The 19,831-nt window shown below is 47.3% G+C and overlaps 1 protein-coding gene across 3 annotated transcripts in view; it reads left to right on the top strand.

The window, feature by feature from the left end:
• Positions 1–16,187, top strand: part of MSRA (methionine sulfoxide reductase A) — a 353,827-nt gene extending 337,640 nt beyond the window's left edge. For all 3 annotated transcript variants that reach the window (XM_060250067.1, XM_060250083.1, XM_060250076.1), the window contains exon 6: positions 15,454–16,187. In XM_060250067.1, the coding sequence (XP_060106050.1) occupies positions 15,454–15,618 (165 nt within the window). In that variant the 3' untranslated portion in view covers positions 15,619–16,187. The remainder of the gene's footprint in view (positions 1–15,453) is intronic.
• The last annotated feature ends 3,644 nt before the right edge of the window (positions 16,188–19,831 follow it).

The following is a 19,831-nucleotide window of genomic DNA, read 5'->3' as shown; positions in this document are numbered from 1 at the left end:
GCTCTTCTCTTTCATGCAGAGGAGAAGGAGATACACACCTACATGCATCTTTGCTATGGATGAGAAAACAACAGCACCTATATCCTTTCCATTTCTTCCCCCTCACCCTTCATGCACACACACACTTATTGTGAACAGAAAAGAAGCATGGTACATTGACCTCCCCCCCCCCCCCCGGGCTGAAAGCCGCTGTTTCCTTCTGCCAGGGAAAACAGCTAGCTGTATACATTTCCCATGCAGGGCAAGCTACATTTGGGGAAGCTACATTTGGGGAAGAGGTGCTTTGGGAAAACAGCAGATGAAAGGTTTCTTCATCCAAGCCCTGTAGATCTGTTCTGAAATGCTGCCATGTTTGTACAAGCCTTCATTTTGTGACTGGCTCCCCTCCCCAAGCCACCGTTTTGTGACTGCCTCCACCCTCTGAGACACCATTAACCAGTAGCTCCCAAGACTTGGGGAAATTATGTAGCTCCCACTGCCCTCCAGTACCTTGAAAACAGAGTTACAGCTTGGTAGTGCTGTTAGACCCTGCATTTCTTATGCAGGCCTTCATGGTATTTGTAGTTTAGAGTGCTGCTGTAGCTGTCATTCTTATATCCCCACCTCTCCACCAAAGCTCTGAACCAATCGTGATTTTGGTTTCATGGAAATCCAAGTGATTGTCAGCCAGTCACAGCCCATAGTTCTCCATTGGCTGGGAGGGGGTGAGCCAGCCTCAGCTTAAGTGGGGGGAAGAACACCCTCCCCCCCTTTGTGTAGGGATTTTATGACTCTGGAAAGGAGCATCAACTCAGCCAGGCTTTTATTTGGCTTTAGTTAGGATTTGGAGGTCAGTTTAGGGAAGAAAGCTTATTTTAGTGTGATCAAGAAGCATTCTGTTAAGGGCCCATCATTCCTAACTGGCATGTGAAAGTTCTGTGGAAAGGTGTTCTGTATGAGGCAAAAGGGCAGCCTTGAATCTGCTTGAGATAACCTTTGCAGAAAAGGGGGAATCAAATCTCTCTTCAGGGTTTATTTACTTTTCTTGAGATCCAGTTTTACTTTATATATTGAAGTAACCTACACATAACAGTTACCTTATTAAATACTTTATTTTCCGTTAAATAAATCTGTGTTGTTATCTCCATCAGTGTCTTATCTGTCAAGTCAGATACCTAATAAAAAAGTGATATCTATTTACGTCACAAATAAGTACAGCCTTGGTCTAATAGGTTTCCAGATAAGGGACCTATGGAGAACACAGAGCTTATACGCTATCAATCTGTATTTTAAAGTTTGCATCCCCCTTTTTATTTGATTGTGGACTGTTGGGGTGTAAAGAACCTATAAGAGAGGCTGGGGGTGAGGCTGGACATTTACCTTAGAGTCCCCCTCATCTCTATCATCCCATAGGCACCACAAGCGCCTTTCATCATCTTCAGTTGGTACACCAGCTGTAGTGATTCCTGTAAAATAATAATCTTGCCACGTGCTTTAGTGAAGTCTGTAATTGACTCCTGCAGTATATATGGGGAAGACTTGGGAAAGCTTTCAGAAGTTTCAGCTGGTTCAGAATATGATGACCAGCACATTTTTGCAGGACTTAAAGACCTCCAGTCAGGTTCTGGCTGACCACAATATTTCAGTTGTAGACTGGGGGAGAGGAGTACAGTTGAAAGAGTAGGTCCAGTTTTAGTCTAATGAATGGGAGGAGGGAAGTAGCTGTTTTTTTGAAAGCATTACACTCAACTCTACAGTGCTATAGGCAGAACTCCTGCTTAGAGTGCTGTAGACCCTCGTTGCTCCCTTGACAACAGAGAAAGAAATAGGTTGTAACTTAGACTTTTAATTCCTCCTTTCTCCTAGAAGAGTTCCTCTGAAGGGTCCAACAGCCTTTTCATACCACAGCTCTGTTTTTGCTGCTGGTTTTGCCAACAGGAGGATGTAAAGAAGACCATAGAGGTCAGAGTCTAACCTCCTGTTCCCCTTATTTGTTAGCTGCTACATTGCAGAAAAGTAAGGCTGAAAGTAAATGCTGCAGCAGATGCAAGGATACTAGTTTGAGCAAGAAGGTTCCGTTTATCCACAAGGAAAAATGCAAGTCAGCTGTAGGTCAAAATTTGCCAGTCAGATCTGACCCTTGGGTCTCCAGCTGCTTCCCACTAGTTTGACATAGGTTCAGAGAATGAAAAAGAAAAGTGAACTTATTTCCATTTCTACAAAAACCTAGTCTTAACACTGCTAAAAAGCTTCAGTCCAACCTTGCAGCAGCCCAGCACAGCAGCTGTTTACAGCTCTCTGACCCACTGAGTTTCAGGGGGGATGCCTCTTGAAAACATCCTAAAATTTGGCACTGTGGCCAGCACAAACAACAGGCTTAAGTTGAACTGCTGCACATTGTCGGCTGGAAAACGATGTATTGACTTTCATGCTGTTTTACTGTACCTCCTGCAGAGGGATCTTTTACTGACACATGCCACACTTTCAGATTAGTTCAGATGTTAACAACAAAGGCGTCCTTCTCATTTTCAAACACCTCATGATGCCAGCAGTGCCCCTCCTCAAATCCCACTTCCTTAGCTGGTCTCCTCCAAACAGTATTTCTGTTTTTAAATAACCAAATAATAATAAACAATAAAATAATCACAAGTGGAGATGCTGCCCTGCAAGTGGAGATGCTTCAGCTTTTGGAGTCTCAGGGGCATAATGAAGCTTCAGCATGAGTTGACATGCTTTGTAGCAGCCAGTAGCTGGTTTCATACTTTATTAGTAGTAGTATTAATATTGCTATTACTTATTTGTATGGTGTTTTCTCTCGTTGTTTCTCTCTCTCTCTTTATATATATACACACACACACATATAGCGAGCAAGAGATAGAGATCATCCGATTTTTGTTTTCTTGTTTCTACATTGGGCTGCCTCTCCAAGCATTCCCTTCTCCTCCCACAATGTGGGAATTGGTACTTGTGTTCTGATATCATTTAGGGCATTTTCACCACCAGAAGCAGCCAAAGATGAGAACTGGGACTGAGGGAATCGCATAAAAGGAGAAGTGACATTTCAGTGAGCTACTGGAGGTGGGGAGGTGACTGCACAAGGAGATGCCCTGTTCAGTGGCATCCTGTTTTGATCGTAACGCTTTCATCTAATTCTCACTGAGGTTGTCAACTAGTTCAGTTAACCAAGTGTGGCACATCCCCTGGAGAGAGGCTGGTGTCATGTGGCTGGCTTTCCAATTGGGCAATGTCCTATACCAAAGCATGAACAAAGATTTCCTTCCTTCTTCTTCCTGTGTTACAGTTGCTGCTAGCTTCCCTGCCCACCCTTGGCAGTGGCTATAAGGGATCTTTGGCAGAATAGCAAGACGCCTCAACAAACTCAGAAGGTGCACTAAGAATTCAATGTGAAGGGGGGGCGGGGTAACAGTGTAAATATCTGTGCTGGGGAATTTGTAGCATCAAGCAGTCAAAATAATACCAAGCATTCCATGAGACCCAAGACTAGAAGCCCACATCAAGAGCCAGACATTACAAGCAGCCATGCTCTGTGCAGCATTAGGTAAAGGGGGTGGTGGCAGAGCTGGCTATAGCTGCTTATCCATGCATGTCTGGCACAGGATCTGTTCTCAGTACAGTGTAAATGTCCAGACATCAAAGTAATCCAGAGAGGCAAAGGGCATAGGCCTTATGATGTTGTAGTAGGCAAGGACTTCAGCAGAAACATGGGTGCACAAACAAGTAGTTTGGAGCCTGCCAGAAGGGTGCTTCAGGAACAGATGCTAGGGTGAGAAGCTTGAGTCTAAGGTGAAATACCTTTTTCTTTGCTGACCTGAAAAGAGGGAGCCAGGTATGTCCTCTGCCTGGATGAAGAGGAGGAAGGGAGATTTCTGAGTCATGGAAGTATTTCCATATAAAGAAGCAAAACATAGATCTGTCGGCAGGTAGAGGGTTTACTTGGGGGCAGTCTTGGTTCCATCAGTGACCTGTGGCTTTGTTGGGCAATTCCGAACAGTCTTTGTTGTGTTATTGGGACAATCTGGCCTATTTGTGAGGAATGTATATGCAAGTACAGTTCTTTCTTTAGTAGAATGCTAATGCAGCAGGATCCTTTTGTAGCTCAAGGCGCACTGAGAGGCCTTGATTAATGTTCTGAGAGCTGGCATCCAGAGAGGCCACTCTCTGGAATGGCTATTTTCCTCAATGAGTACAATGAGATCAGGTGCAGTTCCTGCTTACTCTGCTGTGGCAATAGTCCAAAACTTGTTTACTGGCCTGTGCAGAGATAGAAATAAGAGAGCTGGTCCCATTTCAGGGTGTATGTGTGTGTATGAGAGACAACCCGCAAAAGAATGTTTATTGTCAAAATTATCACTTCAAAATGCAGGTGGAAGCTGTCATGAATGGAAGTGCTACTCTCTGCCCTCCCTCACACACAGAAAACTAGCAAGTAAGGGAGAAGGTTAGACTAGAACCCTTCTCTCTGATGGCCTAGATTTCTCCAGGGACAGATTTTTCTTGTTGCTGTTGCTTGCTCATCATGTGAGGCCCCACTTGGAATCCTAAGAGGGATACAGTGCAGAGACAGAAGTTTAACCTTATGATGAGAACTGAATTTTAATTGGGGGTGAAGACTAAACAGTCAAGCCAGAGCCTTCATGGAAAGGATGGGTATTGAGAAAGAATTTGAAGGGAGAATCAGTATCACTTAGATACTGATTGTGGAGCTTGTGAGTGCTGTTGGGCTCACCAATAAACTTCCTGGCACTCACTTTTTCTTTAAAGGAAATAGCTGGTCCTGACTTTTCTGCTTTTCACTGATTCAGGAGGTGCTTCAGAAGACTTCAGAAGGGCATGGCTGGCTAAACTTGTTTAATGTAACAGCCACATAGAATAAACATCAGATGTTTGAGAGCCGCATTTGAGAGAAGTGATTTAAAAAGACAATGCCTTCTCCAAGCTAGCTGATGGAGCAGCGAGAGTTTCAAGAGCCACAGTCTGGCCACCCATGGTCCAGGGGCTCTTCTTTGTGTGTGCAGGAAACACACCTTCAGAAAGAGTTTTCTCAATCACAGGATGCTTTTCTTAGAACCTTTCAATATTTTTTTATTGGCCCCAGATCCCATGGCAGCCATTTTGTGGTGTCACTCCTTCAGTGTTCTAAAAAAGTGCTTTTGTGAGCTCAACAGGGTTAAGGACCCTGATGGGGGTGTTTGGGGAGAAAGTTACAAACATATGGGAATGGAACAGAGAATGACCAGAAACATTTGCTGGAAATACTTTAGGTCAATACCATAAAAATATGTTTAACTATCCATACAAACACAATGTCTGTGTCTCTGATTAGCTACATCAGTAGTTAATTAAGGCCCAGACACTGGGCCTTTTAACTTTGCAACACTTCTTATGTTTCCCATAATACTTCTTGGCTGCAAGAAGAAAGATGTCTAGGAAGCCACTTCTGAGGTCAAAATGGTAACGACAGAGGCTGTACCCAGAGCAGCCATCCCAATGCATTTCAATCCAGTACAATAGTACAAATACATTTCCCATACTTTCTTGTCCTGAAATTACATGTGAAATATACCTTTTAATAAAGTTTTTTTTAAAAAAAAAAATGCAGGAGAGCAAGTTTGGTGTAGTGGTTAAGTGTGCGGACTCTTACCTGGGAGAACCGGGTTTGATTCCCCACTCCTCCACTTGCACCTGCTGGAATGGCCTTGGGTCAGCCATAGCTCTGGCAGAAGTTGTCCTTGAAAGGGCAGCTGCTGTGAGAGCTCTCTCCAGCCCCACCCACCTCACAGGGTGTTTGTTGTGGGGGAGGAAGGTAAAGGAGATTGTGAGCCGCTCTGAGACTCTTCGGAGTGGAGGGCGGGATATAAATCCAATATCTTCTTCTTCTTGAATTTGTACAGTTATGGCACTTTAAATAGGATTACTGTAGATGAACAGGTCTCTTTAGCAAGGTGGCTGTGGTAAATTGATGCAGAGGGGCAATGGCTCAAATCCACTATACTGATAAAGGGCTCTGAGGAAGAAGACAGGACAGAGCAGTGGCAAAGAAGAGGGGAAAATCTGTACTTCTTTACATGCCAGGAGCATAAACAATTCCAGGATGCAGATTATGGGACAAACCTTACTATTCCCTTCAGTGGTTTTCTATGGCAAATCATGCAAAATAATAATAATAATAATAATAATAAATTTTATTTCTATCCCGCCCTCCCCACCTTAGCGGGCTCAGGGCGGCTAACAGCATATTACAAAACATACAGTGATATTATAAAAACATTTAAATCCAACAATATAAAACATCAACAATAAAACTACTAACATTAAAAACCAATTCAATGATATAAAAGGAAGAAGAGAAGATATTGGATTTATATCCCGCCCTATACACTGAATCTCAAAGTCTCAGAGTGGTCACAATCTCCTTTACCTTCCCCCTCCCCCACAACAGACACCCTGTGAGGTAGGTGGGGCTAAGAGAACTCTCACAGCAGCTGTCCTTTCAAGGACAACTCCTATGAAAGCTATGGCTAACCCACAGCCATTCCAGCAGCTGCAAGTGGAGAAGTGGGAAATCAAACCTGGTTCTCCCAGATAAGAGTCCGCGCACTTAACCACTACACCAAACAAAAGCCCGGTTTGGATTCATGTGAAATCAGAGTGTTCCATCCACATGAATCTTGAATTGATCTATGGAAGCCTATTGTATCATTTCAGTGTACCTGAGATCAGACTGTACCCCCTTGATCACTTCATGTTGGCACAATGAACAAATGCTTCCAAGTAGTTCACCTGGTTGAACTTGAGAACCTTCCGTTCTATTCCTTTCTGGCCTGTGTATGTGTGACTATCACAGTGTGCTACCATTGAAATGGTTACCAAGATCAGGATTCAGCATCATCTCAAGGCCAATTCATATGTTACAAACCCCACACGGTGGACACATGGATGTTGTAATTAGTTCACTGTACTGGTATGCAAAAATATCGGCAAATAATTAAGACACTGAATGAGAGATGGATACCCTTTCATTGCTGCAATATGAAAAATCATTTCAAGGCATTAATGAAAACTGTTCATTGTAAATATTTTTTTCCTGGCTGACAACATAATCATGTATTTCATGTTTGGTTTAATGTGTGCTTTTCCAATAAAGACGATAAATAGCAAATAAATGCAGCATTTAAAGAACCGAAGGAAAATCTAACTTAAAAACAAGTGGTGGGATTTCATTGCCCTGCACAGATTTGTTTTCTCATATACCTAGCAGGAACACAATAGATTATGCAAATTAGACAGGAAAAGTTGTCTGATTTGCATAATTCATCCTATATGCGGAATTTTACCACATAAAGCGAAAAAGATATTTTCCCCTCTTACGAAAACTATGTATCCATCTTCCTGATTCCAGATTGAAAATATTTTTGTTAGTAATTTACAGTCTGAATATCTCTGACTAGCCTGATTTCACCAGAGCCTGGAAGTGAAGTAGGGTCAGCCGTGGTTAGTAGTCGGATGGGAAGACTGTGAAGTTGCTATGCAGAGGAACACGGGGGTTGCTATGCAGAGAAAGAAAAATGCAAAAACCACCTCTGATTCTCTCTTGCCTTGAAAACCCCATGGGAGTCACCAGGAGCGATTAGTGACTTCACTGCACACGATGATGATGATGTCTTTCCTTGATTGGCATCAGTGGTTGTGCTTGGGGCTTCTCACACAGCTGAGTTCAGCATCACCTCATGAGGAGACTCACCACATCCTTCCTAGCTGTGCCACCACTTCTTCACAAACTCAGCATGTGCTGAGTGAGCGTTTCCCTATGTGTGAAATTGCATACCGAAAGCTAAAAATATTCTTTGGAGCAGAACTAGCATAGTGGGGGTATGATGAGTGGTCCTGGGTTTCTGCGTGAATCACCTTGTGATTGCTTCCAGAATGAGCAGTTTTATTATGGAAACAAGCCCTCCTTTGGCGGGAGGCTGTGCAGCTGGGAGACTGTGTGACTTCTGTAGAAAATTCCCACATGGAATAATTACCATGGAATAAGGCCGTACTGTACATCTTTTGTAACACTGGGGGAGATTTTGTTTTGTTGTGTATATCAACAAACATGATTCACAATAATGACCAAATTATGAATAAAATTATTCATAATAATTGCCAATTCTCACTCCCTCACCCCCTGGTTCCTACCACAGTGCTTCCTATCTCTGCTTGTCAATTCACTTCCTTCTCCTTTCGTGTCCCTTTTCAGTGCTCAGCACTTTTCTGGACCATTCCAGTTTCCTCTTACTTGCACTTCCATGGGGGCTCAGCTCTTCCTCATCCTCAGCATTCCCTTGTTAATCTCTCTACTCATCCTTGTATTGTCTGGCCCACTGATTCTGTTTGGATCCTATGACATTGCTCTCAGGCATGTTTCTCTCCAGCCATTGCAGAGGCTTGCTTTCTCTGCCACAAGCATTTCTGCTTGCAGGAGATTGGTGTTTTTCAAGGAGCCCTTATGCATGCAGAAATCAGGTACGGCCGTGTATAGAAGAATCAACAGCAGCCAGAGAGAAGTGTGCGGGAAATGATGCTACAGTATTCAGGCTACTCTGTTTTTCTGTCATCTGGAAAAATCTCAAAGCTGCACAGTCAGGAAATATTGTGAGGTGGAGGATATACTAATGGCTGCTACTAAACCTTTCTGTTGCACCTTCTGGAGCTGGCAAATGAGCAGCACTCCCATTTGCCCCCCCAGTCGGAATGAAGAGGCAGACACAAGTGTTGGGTTTTAAACCGGGCCGCTTTATTAACAATTAACCTGTAACTGGCAGGGGGGTGAAAGTACCGAACCAGACAAGCCCTGGGGTCAACACCTGGACCCCGCCTTGTCCAAAAGGGCGAGCCACCCTGCCCCCAGCACAAGCCCGCCATATTCGGGTTGTAGCTGAGCGGCCAGGCCTCCAGCCATCACCCACTGGGCTGGCATCAATCCCCATGGAAAGATCCACCCAGGTGAGGCTCCCTGTGATCTGCATCACCGCACTGAGCCGTTTAGCCCATCTACGGTTCCTGCAGACCACCGCACCAACGGTGCTAGGCCATAGGTGCTCCCCTGGAAAACCCTGTGGCCAAACCTCCTCCAGCCTGCGACCATAACAAATACCACTAACAAATCCTAACCTACTAGGCAGTGCAAGGTAGGCAAAAAACACCCCCACATGCGCCAATTGTGTGGAAGTGAAAAAATTCCTACCTGGCCCCTAATAAGGCGACCGGCATACGCCTGTACTGCCAAAAGGGAAGGGGGGGTGGGCAGAGAGCCAAAGGAACTGCGTGCTGAGGGGGCGGGAGCCAGGGCTTATAAAGCCCCGGCTCCGCGCCCCGGACAAACACCCGTATGTCGGGTGATGTCGCCCCTCCCTCCTTCCAGGGAGGCAAAGACGGCCCCCAGCCCAAGCGCCGGCAAGCCGGCTTGGCTGGGAAGGGGCCGAACCTTGCCCCCCCAGTCGGAATGAAGAGGCAGACACAAGTGTTGGGTTTTAAACCAGGCCGCTTTATTAACAATTAACCTGTAACTGGCAGGGGGGTGAAAGTACCGAACCAGACAAGCCCTGGGGTCAACACCTGGACCCCGCCTTGTCCAAAAGGGCGAGCCACCCTGCCCCCAGCACAAGCCCGCCATATTCGGGTTGTAGCTGAGCGGCCAGGCCTCCAGCCATCACCCACTGGGCTGGCATCAATCCCCATGGAAAGATCCACCCAGGTGAGGCTCCCTGTGATCTGCATCACCGCACTGAGCCGTTTAGCCCATCTACGGTTCCTGCAGACCACCGCACCAACGGTGCTAGGCCATAGGTGCTCCCCTGGAAAACCCTGTGGCCAAACCTCCTCCAGCCACCGCCAATGCCAAGCCTCTGCTTAGGCATTAGCGCCCCAACGGGTGGCCCAGAGCCAACCGCACCCCCTGCCGTAACTCATCTAAAAAGGCCCGGTTACCCACCTCAGACAGATGAACGCCATCCGGCCGATACAGGTCGGCCTGCTCGACCCATATGGCCGGATGGGGGAGAAAAATTCCCAATCCCCCCTCCATGGCTTTCTAAATGGCCCTATCGGCCTTACGCCTGGCGCGTTCAATTCCACCCGCTTGGAGAAATGGCCTGGCTCCACACCCTACGCGGCAGGATTGTCGACCCTGCCAAAATAACTCCAGGCCACCTCCGCTGAATTTCACGGAGGTCGGCCAAGCCTGCTGGGAGAGAGCCCAAGCCATTCTCCATGGCTTTCATAGGGCCCTAATGGCCTTGCGCCTAGCGCGCTCCATACCACCAGGTGAAAGGGGGGGGCACCTCCACTCTTGCATGCCGATCCAGCTGACCATACCAGGGCCAGCCGAGAGGACAAGCCCTGGGGTCACACCCTGACCCCGCCTTGTCCATAGGGTGAGCCACCCTGCCCCCAGCACAAACCCGCCAGATTCGGGTTGTTGCTGAGCGGCCAGGCCCCAAGCCATTCACCACCTGTGATAGCGTCAATCCCCCTCGGAAGGATACGCTCAGGTGAGGCTGTTCCGTGATCTGCAGTCCCCGCACTGAGCCGTGTAGCCCATCTACGGTTTATGCCGACCACCTGCACACATGGTGCTAGGCCATAGGGGCTCCCCTGAAACCGCCCAGGTGAAAGCCGAGATGTGCGGAGAAGGTGCCCTCCTCTCTCCGCACTACAATGAGCGTGCTGGGTTGCCTGGACACCCTGCTGTGCGCAGATGAGAAAACGATCCTCTCACTATGAGCCACAGCACCTGAAAGATAGAAAATTGTCAGAACAGATAACAACCAGGAGGCGATGAAACCACCACCCTGCACAAATACCCCCTTGGTTACCAACGGGCGTACCTAGCACCAAAGGCTGTCGCCATCCACAGGCCAACCTTGTTGACATCCCTGGCCTGGGGCACCCGCCCCGTAGGGCGGTCTTAAACCGTACACCCACTCGCTAAACATAGCGCCGAAAAAGGCCATCAACAAAGCCGATGAAGCAGAGCGGCCCTGGAAGGGGGGCTGCATAACCATGCCACGGAACCAGCCAACTAACATGCAGTTCCGCACTGTCGAATGCCCTCAACAAACCCAGGGGCTTCACTAATAAAGGCCCACGCCACCAGTTGGACCCGAATAGTCCTCAACCCCAAACCTCTCTTTCTGCAACACGCAGAAGTACATAAAATGAGCCGCCGAAAACGGCTAGTAATCCTGCAGCGCGCAGCAGCCCTCCAAAGTTCCCGGAATAGGGAAGCCACTCTACCATAAATCCTTTTAGTACTAAGTCCAAAACCAGCTGAATGACCTAACCAGGTTCAGCTTCCCAAGATACCAGAGGGCCAGTGGCATTTGCGCCAACCGCGAGTCCACTTCCGGGGCGAGCTGCCGAAAGCGCTCCATCTATTGGCAAGATAGAACGTCCTCCACCCCATTGCAGCCTCCGGGTACGTGCCCTGTCGGGAACCAAGTATTCCACCGGAAGTAAAACAGTGTAAATAACCTGAGTACATCACCAACCCGACCTAGAGGTCAAAGAATTGATAACTTGTCATCGCCCGAGACAAGCACAAACTGGTTGGCGAGTAGCTCACCCCAAAGTCAAATGGCCGCTAGAATAGGGACAATTTCAAAAATTACCATATCCCTACTAAACCAGCTGCCCACGCCGGTGACCCCTAGCGTCCCAAATATGCTCCCAAGAGGCCCTACCGGGTGCACCACTTTGCATGCAAATTTAAGGTGACCAACCACCTGATGTAATTAGAGCAGCGACCCCTCGCGTTGCCCCCTCCAGGGCACAAACGGCCCCTAAGGTCAGCCACCTTATTCTCTGGTCACCGAAACGCCTGCTGGCGAATATCAAGCTCAATGCTTAAAATGTAAGCACCGTACTAGGCCTCTCAGCATTCTTGTATGCCAAAGGTCCCCCAGCCGAATGGCCAACACCTGAAAAGCATGTAAGAGCCAGGCCCATCACCTTACAACCGCTGGGCCGACCAAAGAAAGGCATCCCGATAGTACGCCGTGTTATTGAACCCGACCCTATCCTATAACGTCCCCTCGACCGAGGAGCTGAAGCGCTCAAATACAGAGCAGGAGACCGAACCCCCAACAGGAGGGTGCGATCCATGTAAAATTTTGCTCTTAAAACCAAACCCAAGAACTCGAGATCCTTGTGATGAACTGGCAAGAGGCAAAATGCCGACTTAATGTCGCATATTGCCATCGCAGCCCCAACACCACAACCCCACAGTAAATTTGACCGACTGGTCAAAGAGAGTGCATCGTACCGAACATAATTCCATAATTTACCAGCCCCCCTCCAGGGTATGACCGGTGAAAATTGAGGTGATATTCCCCTGGCGCTTTATTAGGCACCACCCCCAGGGGGGCTATGCACAATGTGGGCCTAGGCCCCTGATAAGGGATCCAAAACCCCAAAGAAAACACCTCCGGCAGATACTGACCCTCCACTTTACATGGGAACTTAAGTAATAAGCAATTGGGTACCCCCAGTTGAATGGGGCCGGGCACCTTTTCCAGGGGGGGGGCTGCTGACTGCAGCCACAATCCCCGCCGGGGCGCCTACCCCCGGGCCTCGGCTTCGACCTGGTATAGGCGGAGAAGGCGTGCCCCCCCCCGTAAAGCGAACACTCGCACTTAAAATTGTAGGGTTTTCTGCCCTGCACACTAGGCCCAGCCTGGTGCTACACCAGGCCACGCCCCCTGCAGATGTGCATACTGCTGCCCCCCGGGGCAAAATGCTGGGGGGGGGGACACCATGGGAACAGCAAGTGTCCCTGCCGGGGCAGCCTGGTGACCCACCCTGTAAGCCCAAACCACCCAATGCGGCCCGGCACCCCACTGCTCAGCGAGAGTTCCGGACCGCCCAGTACTCCAAGCCCCACCCCCTGCCGCCAGGGCGGGGGATGGCATTTTAATAGGACCCCAGGGGCACCCATGTGTCTGCTGCAAAAGGAGCTTACCCCCAACACCAAGGGCGTTCAAGCCACAGCTGGGGTCCGCTGCACCTCACCTCCAAGCGCGTCGCCGCTCACCCGATCACCCGACAGACCCTCGTTCGGGCCATCCTCCCGGTCCGGTTCCACCTGAGGTTCGGGCCCAGGTGTGTCGCCCTGTAAAGAAGACAAGTGGGCCAGCACTTCCATCAAAAGTCAGCTACAATGAGCACCCAGAGGTGCGACGATGCCCCTCCCCGATGGGAGCACCCCGGCGACTCTTCTCTGCTCGCGGGCCTCAAACAGGCCCGTAGTGGCCCATCGGACCCACTTACCCTGCCCCGGCTCTCAGCAGGACCGGGCTGCGGGCCTGGCCCCCTGGCGGGCGGGCAGGCCGTTTGCCCTCAGACCCGCCCTGCACTTTCATGGGTGCCATCAGGACACCTCCAACCCGCAGACAGGCACGAAGCAGTACATGTGCGAAACCTAAACCGGCCGGTCCCAAGTTCCCCTGACCAGCCTAATTGACACAATAAGTGGAGGGGTGCCCAAAAGTTAATGCACCCTGCAGCCAACCACCCAACTAGGGGAGAGAAAATCAGGCCAGCCCCCAAGCAGCTCCAAGATAGGAAAAAGAAGATATTGGATTTATACCCCGCCCTCCACTCCGAAGAGTCTCAGAGCGGCTCACAATCTCCTTCATCTTTCTCCCCCACAACAGACACCCTGTGAGGTGGGTGGGGCTGGAGAGGGCTCTCACAGCCGCTGCCCCTCCAAGGACAACCTCCGCCAGAGCCATGGCTGGCACAAGGCCATGCTAGCAGGTGCAAGTGGAGGAGTGGGGAATCAAACCCGGTTCTCCCAGATAAGAAACAACACACTTAACCACTACACCAAACTGGCTCTCCCCAAACTGGGGAGATAGAAGGCTGAGTCAACCTCGAGCCAGCTACCTGCACCCCCGACTTCCGCCAGGGATCAACTCAGATGAACATATGCCCCTACGAACATATGAAGCTGCCTTCTACTGAATCCGGCCCTGAGTCCCTCCAAGTCGGCATTGTCCTCTCAGACTGGCAGCAACTCTCCAGGGTCTCAAGCCGAGGTTTTTAAACCTAATTTGCCTGGACCCTCTCTTGGGGATGCTGGGGATTGCACCTGGGACCTTCTGCTTCCTTAGCCACTGCTCTACAACTGAGCCACCGTCCACCCTGGTCAGATCCTGAGCAGAGCCTGGGCCTGCAATACTACAGCGTTAACCTCTTCCCCGCCATCAGCGGGCACAGTGTAAAAGGAGGGAGAGCGCTTGACTGCGCCGACCCTGAAACACGGCAACGTCCCTACCATATGGGAGCCACTGATCAACCTGGGAGGATGGGGGGGGGGGGTGGATGAGGCAAGGCCGGGCCCATCAGGCACAATAGAATGAGGGGGGGGGACCTTCCCAGAAGGGCACAGATCAAAGCCCAAACCCCAGCTTACTAACACCACAGCTGCGTGATAGAGCCATAATGGCCAGCTGTCTACAAACTCCTTATATGCAACCAGTGAAGAAGGGCTCAGACTGACCGGCCAGAGAAGAAGGGGAGGGGGGGTAGGCAATTATCTGCGCCCACCAAAGTACCCACAAGCCCCAACTCCTAACCAAAAGAGCAGCTCAGTGCTTAATGACCCAAACTGGCTGAAGCCCCACTCCAACGGGCTCTAGCCCAATGAAAGGCAACTGCCCTGCAACTGATCCCCCGCTTGCGAACTACCCGCTAAGAGGGGGCCGCTGCGCGCTCCCTCGCTCTGAGGGAAAGCAAGAGTGGCCGCAGCACGCTGCCACCTAAATTGCCGCCCAGGATCGGCCCCACATGGCCAAGGGGCTGGGGAATCAAGGCCGCCGCGCTAGCTTTGCCCGCTCAGGCCTACCGGCCGCTAATCGCCAAAAACACAGTAACAAGCTGAGCCTCGCCAGCGCCAGTCAGCCGCCGCACGCGACCTCGCCGAGCGCACAGGAGCCGACGCTCGCGCTGCTGCAGTTCCCGCCACGCCGAGGTCCCTCTCCGATCGGGCCTCTCCGCGCCGCAACCGCACGTGGCTCTCCTTCAGAGAGCCAAAGGAACTGCGTGCTGAGGGGGCGGGAGCCAGGGCTTATAAAGCCCCAGCTCCGCGCCCCGGACAAACACCCGTATGTCGGGTGATGTCGCCCCTCCCTCCTTCCAGGGAGGCAAAGACGGCCCCCAGCCCAAGCGCCGGCAAGCCGGCTTGGCTGGGAAGGGGCCGAACCTTGTCTGTATTTCTAATTATTCAGTAGCTCTGGAGGTAGTTCAGGCCTTTCAGTTGACACCAAAACACAAGCCTAATGCTTCCCCAGTAAACAACACCAGCTCTCTTGAATATCTGGTTTCTCATTTATCATCAACCATGAATGTAACTTCTTAATACAGGCACAGGCAGTTCATAAGATGTTCTTTCTTTCTCTCTTTTGGCAGATATTGACAAGGAGTGGCTTTGGCGCAATCACTACTGAAATTCGTGAAGCTCCAGAGTTCTACTATGCTGAAGATTACCACCAGCAGTATCTAAGCAAGAACCCCAAAGGGTACTGCGGACTTGGGGGCACTGGGGTTTCTTGTTCTATTGGGGGGCAGGAGTGAGCTTTACTCATACAGTGATGTTCAGCACTTCAATACAAACTGTGGAACAGAGATAAAAATGCTCTAGATTTGGCAGTTTGGCTGTCATCTTCAGTGTACTTACCCACAATCAAGTGCTGTAGTATTTTCTCATAAGTAAAGGTTGAAAGCTGAGCACTGTGTAAATGCAGTGAAACAGAACATGAAGCCTTTTGCGAATTGTAGCACAGCAGATGGGGGAAATCATGTTTTTGAACGCTCTCCCACATCAAATTCCATAAATATAGAAAATAGCAAAGGAAGGCTTAGCCTTCTGTGGTGTACCAGTTTTAGGAGATTTTTTTTAAAGCATGGAGGGGGGGGCATTAGAAATACCACCTGTCATCTGGAGTCTGTAATTTTGTTGAACATGTATGCATCAGACTCCCATGTATGCATCAGACTCTGGTCCCCCCCCTCACAATATCTATAGCAGTCTCTGTTAACATAGGTATGACAGAATTGGTAATGAAAAAGCAAAATCATGAAGGCAATTTGTAACAATGCTATAGAAAATATATTTGATCCAATAAAGTAGTACAACTACAAAAGACTCAGTGTGGTTTGTTCCTATAAAGTCTATACATATATTCTCTAATAATAATATCCATCACATATGACATGACATGAATACCAAAAACTCCATATATTTTCAACCTGTCTTTTTTTTAAAAAAATGATGAATTTAACTTTTATATGAACAGTAACAATGTCAACAAGTGCAGCATTGAGTTAAAAAAGCAAATTACAGATATAGAGCTGTACAAAAACAAAATAAATTAAGTATATAAGTAGACATTAAGAACTTCTCAATGACCATTAACAAAAATTGCAATGCAAATAATATTTAAACTATTACAGTCTCCATATCATATATTTCAGGTAGTTAATGTCATAAAACCGACTAGGAATACATGAGCTAGCCATACACTGCTGATTGTAAGAGGCTTCGAGAAAGGGAAGCCATTTATATAGTAGGTTCTTCGAGGGATTAGAGTTATCTGTAGGGGTGACATAGAGATTTTATCCATTGCATAGATTTCCCAGATTTCTGCATACCAGAATTTTATTTGGAGGGGACCAGGATGTTTCCAATGAAAAGCAATCACCATTTTTGCAGCTACTAGGAGTATAGAGATCAGAGCTTTGCTTAGGTTTGGAACAGGAAAATCTACCCATAAATCTAGTAAAATCAGTTCCGGTTTCGGAGTAATGTTGTAACCTGTAATTGTCTTAATGTGTGCTAACACTAGTTGCCAAAAATCTTGTATGACTTTACAATGCCACCAGCAATGAAGGTGATTGGCTTCTAATCCACATGCTTTCCAGCAATATGGAGAGTGCTTTGTTGAGATGCTGTGCAGCCTTTTGGGAGTCATATACCATCTAGAAAGCAGCTTGAGACTTTGAGCCTGTATATTCAAGGAAGGAGATGTATAAGAGGGAGAGGACCAGATGTGCATCCACTGATCTTCTGATAGTTGAAATTCACAGTCCTGGTGCCATGGTGCCTGTATGAGGGTGGATGCGTGCAGTCGATTAAAATCAAATCTTTATAGAGGATTGAAATTATGCCTTTAAAATCCAGTTTATTAGAGAAGAGAAGGTATTCAAAGGGAGTGAGTGGCCTGTCTAACCTAGATTTGTGAGTTAGAGAATCTATAAGGTAGCTTACGTGTAGATATTCATACCATTTAATGGAGATTTGTTTCTTTTCTTCTAGACCTCTTTTGTCAATTAGACTGCCTTCAGACAGAATGTCAGCAAAGGAGAGCAGATTAGCTGATCTCCAGGTGGAAAAGAAAAAGATGAAAAGCCAGGGGGAACCATGACTGGCTAAGAAAATGAGAAACAGGAGAGATTTCAGGTGCAATGTTAGGCCTTAATTTGTCCCATATTGACAATGATGCTTTGAGGAAGGGGTTAAGTATAATGTGTACTGGACATTTTTTCGGTACCTCCCAAATGATATTTGAAAAAGTTTTATTTCCTAGAAAATCTTGCTCAATAAGTTTCTAGTCGGCCTGAAAGTGTGAATTATATTGTTTAAGGAGCCCACTGAGAATGGCTGACTCATAGTATCTAATAAGATTAGGTAAGGCAAGATCCCCTAGACTTGAGGGGCGAATCAAAGTGTCATAGCTTACTCTTGAAGCTTTTTTATTCCAATTGTAATTAAGAAAGGAACGCTTCCATGTTTTAAAGAGATCCATTGGAATAAGAACAGGTAAAGCTCTAAATAAGAATAAGAATTTTGGAAATATGAAAGTTTTGAGAATTTGGATTTTTTCAATCCAAGGGATAGAGGAAGAGTTCCTATTTTTAAGAAGATCTGTTACTGACTTATTTAAATGGTGGTTAAATTTAATAGTGTCAACAAGGTTTATTGGGATATTAACACCCAAATATGACCAAAATTTACTAATCCATTTATAGTCATAATTTGACTGAATAAACTGCTGTTGCAATAGAAGATATTGGATTTATATCCCGCCCTCCACTCCGAAGAGTCTCAGAGCGGCTCACAATCTCCTTTACCTTCTTCCCCCACAACAGACACCCTGTGAGGTGGGTGAGGCTGGAGAGGGCTCTCACAGCAGCTGCCCTTTCAAGGACAACCTCTGCCAGAGCTATGGCTGACCCAAGGCCATGCTAGCAGGTGCAAGTGGAGGAGTGGGGAATCAAACCCGGTTCTCCCAGATAAGAGTCCGCACACTTAACCACTACACCAAACTGGTTCACCAATAGAGAGAGCAAAATAGGGTACAGTACTGATTTGGATGGATTGACTTTCAGTCCAGATACTAAAGAGAAGGAATGGAGTTGGGTAGTGATTGCTGGTAAAGAGATTTCAGGGTGGGTTGCAAAGATTGCAAGGTCTTCTGCAAAAAGAGAGAGTTTGAAGCTATGTTTTTTTGTTGTGATGCCTAATATATGAGGATCATTCCTGATGGAGATAGCCAATGGCTCTATAACAAGAGCAAAGAGTAGTGGGGACAGGGGGCAGCCCTGTCTAGTGCCCCTGCTTAAAATGAAGTCATCTGAATCCAAATTGTTAACTCTGACTATTACTGAGGGGGCGGAATACAAAGCACGGATAACTCTTAGAAAGGGCCAAAATTCATAGACTCTAGCAATGTAATTAAGTAAAGAACCTCAACAGTATCGAAGACTTTTTCAAAATCAACTGATAAAATGAATGAAGAATCAATCTGAAACTGTTTACAGTAGTGTATTATGTTGAACATTTTTCTAGTATTATCTGTTAAGTCCCTGTTTGGGATAAATCCTGTTTGATCACGATGGATAAGTCTGCCTGTGAAGGTATTGAGTCTCGCTACTAGGGTTGAAGCAAAAAATTTATAATCTTGATTGACTAGTGATATGGGCCTATAAGAACCCATATCCAAGGGGTCTTTGTCTTTTTTTTGTAGTACAATAATTTTGGCTTGGAACCAAGTAAGTCTGAGGCATGATTCCTGAGGACAGAACTTGGTTACAGACATCAGCTTAATGGGGGGAAATTATAGATTTAAATCGTTTATAGAACTCTTTTCAACCTGTCTGATGGGCAGGGAGGGAAATCCACTGCAGGGATTTGGAGCAAAGAAACAGCAGGTACAAGAAAAAGGGCTAACCAGAATGTTCGCTGAAACACACTTCATTTCTCCATTCTCCATTTTGTTCTCCCAATGATGCTTAAAAAAAAATAGCATCAGGGATCAGTTACCAAATGTTTGACTGTGTCCTTAGCTGCTTAACTCTGTGCTGGACTGTGGCCAAAGCGCATTTGTTGCTATGCTTGGAGTGTTTAATTTTTGCAAAGGGAATCCTGGCCAAAGGTTATGTACTCACAACTTACAATACATGTTTCGTAGTTCAAAGACTTCTGCAGACCTCTTAAGAGGGGGGCTTTGCTGATGGTAAGTGTGAAAGTCAAGGGGTTTACTTTTGGGAGGTCTCAAGTGAAGGAATTACAAGGGTTTTTCTGCAGTACAAAAGGAAGTTTGCAATTTTAATTGTAAGCTAAGTTGTTCCACTCTTGGGTGTTGTTGCTTAAAATGGCTATTAAACACAGTTGTTTTCAAAACTGAATTCTGGGATCATGCTCTTCCTCCACCACCAGTTTTATTGGACTGAAAAGTACATAATTGAATTACAGGAGGATTTAATTGTTCCTTATCTGTGAGAATAA

Source organism: Heteronotia binoei, chromosome 1, assembly GCF_032191835.1.
Source record: "Heteronotia binoei isolate CCM8104 ecotype False Entrance Well chromosome 1, APGP_CSIRO_Hbin_v1, whole genome shotgun sequence".
NCBI lineage: Eukaryota > Metazoa > Chordata > Lepidosauria > Squamata > Gekkonidae > Heteronotia > Heteronotia binoei.
This window is presented reverse-complemented; position numbering and strand designations above follow the sequence as displayed.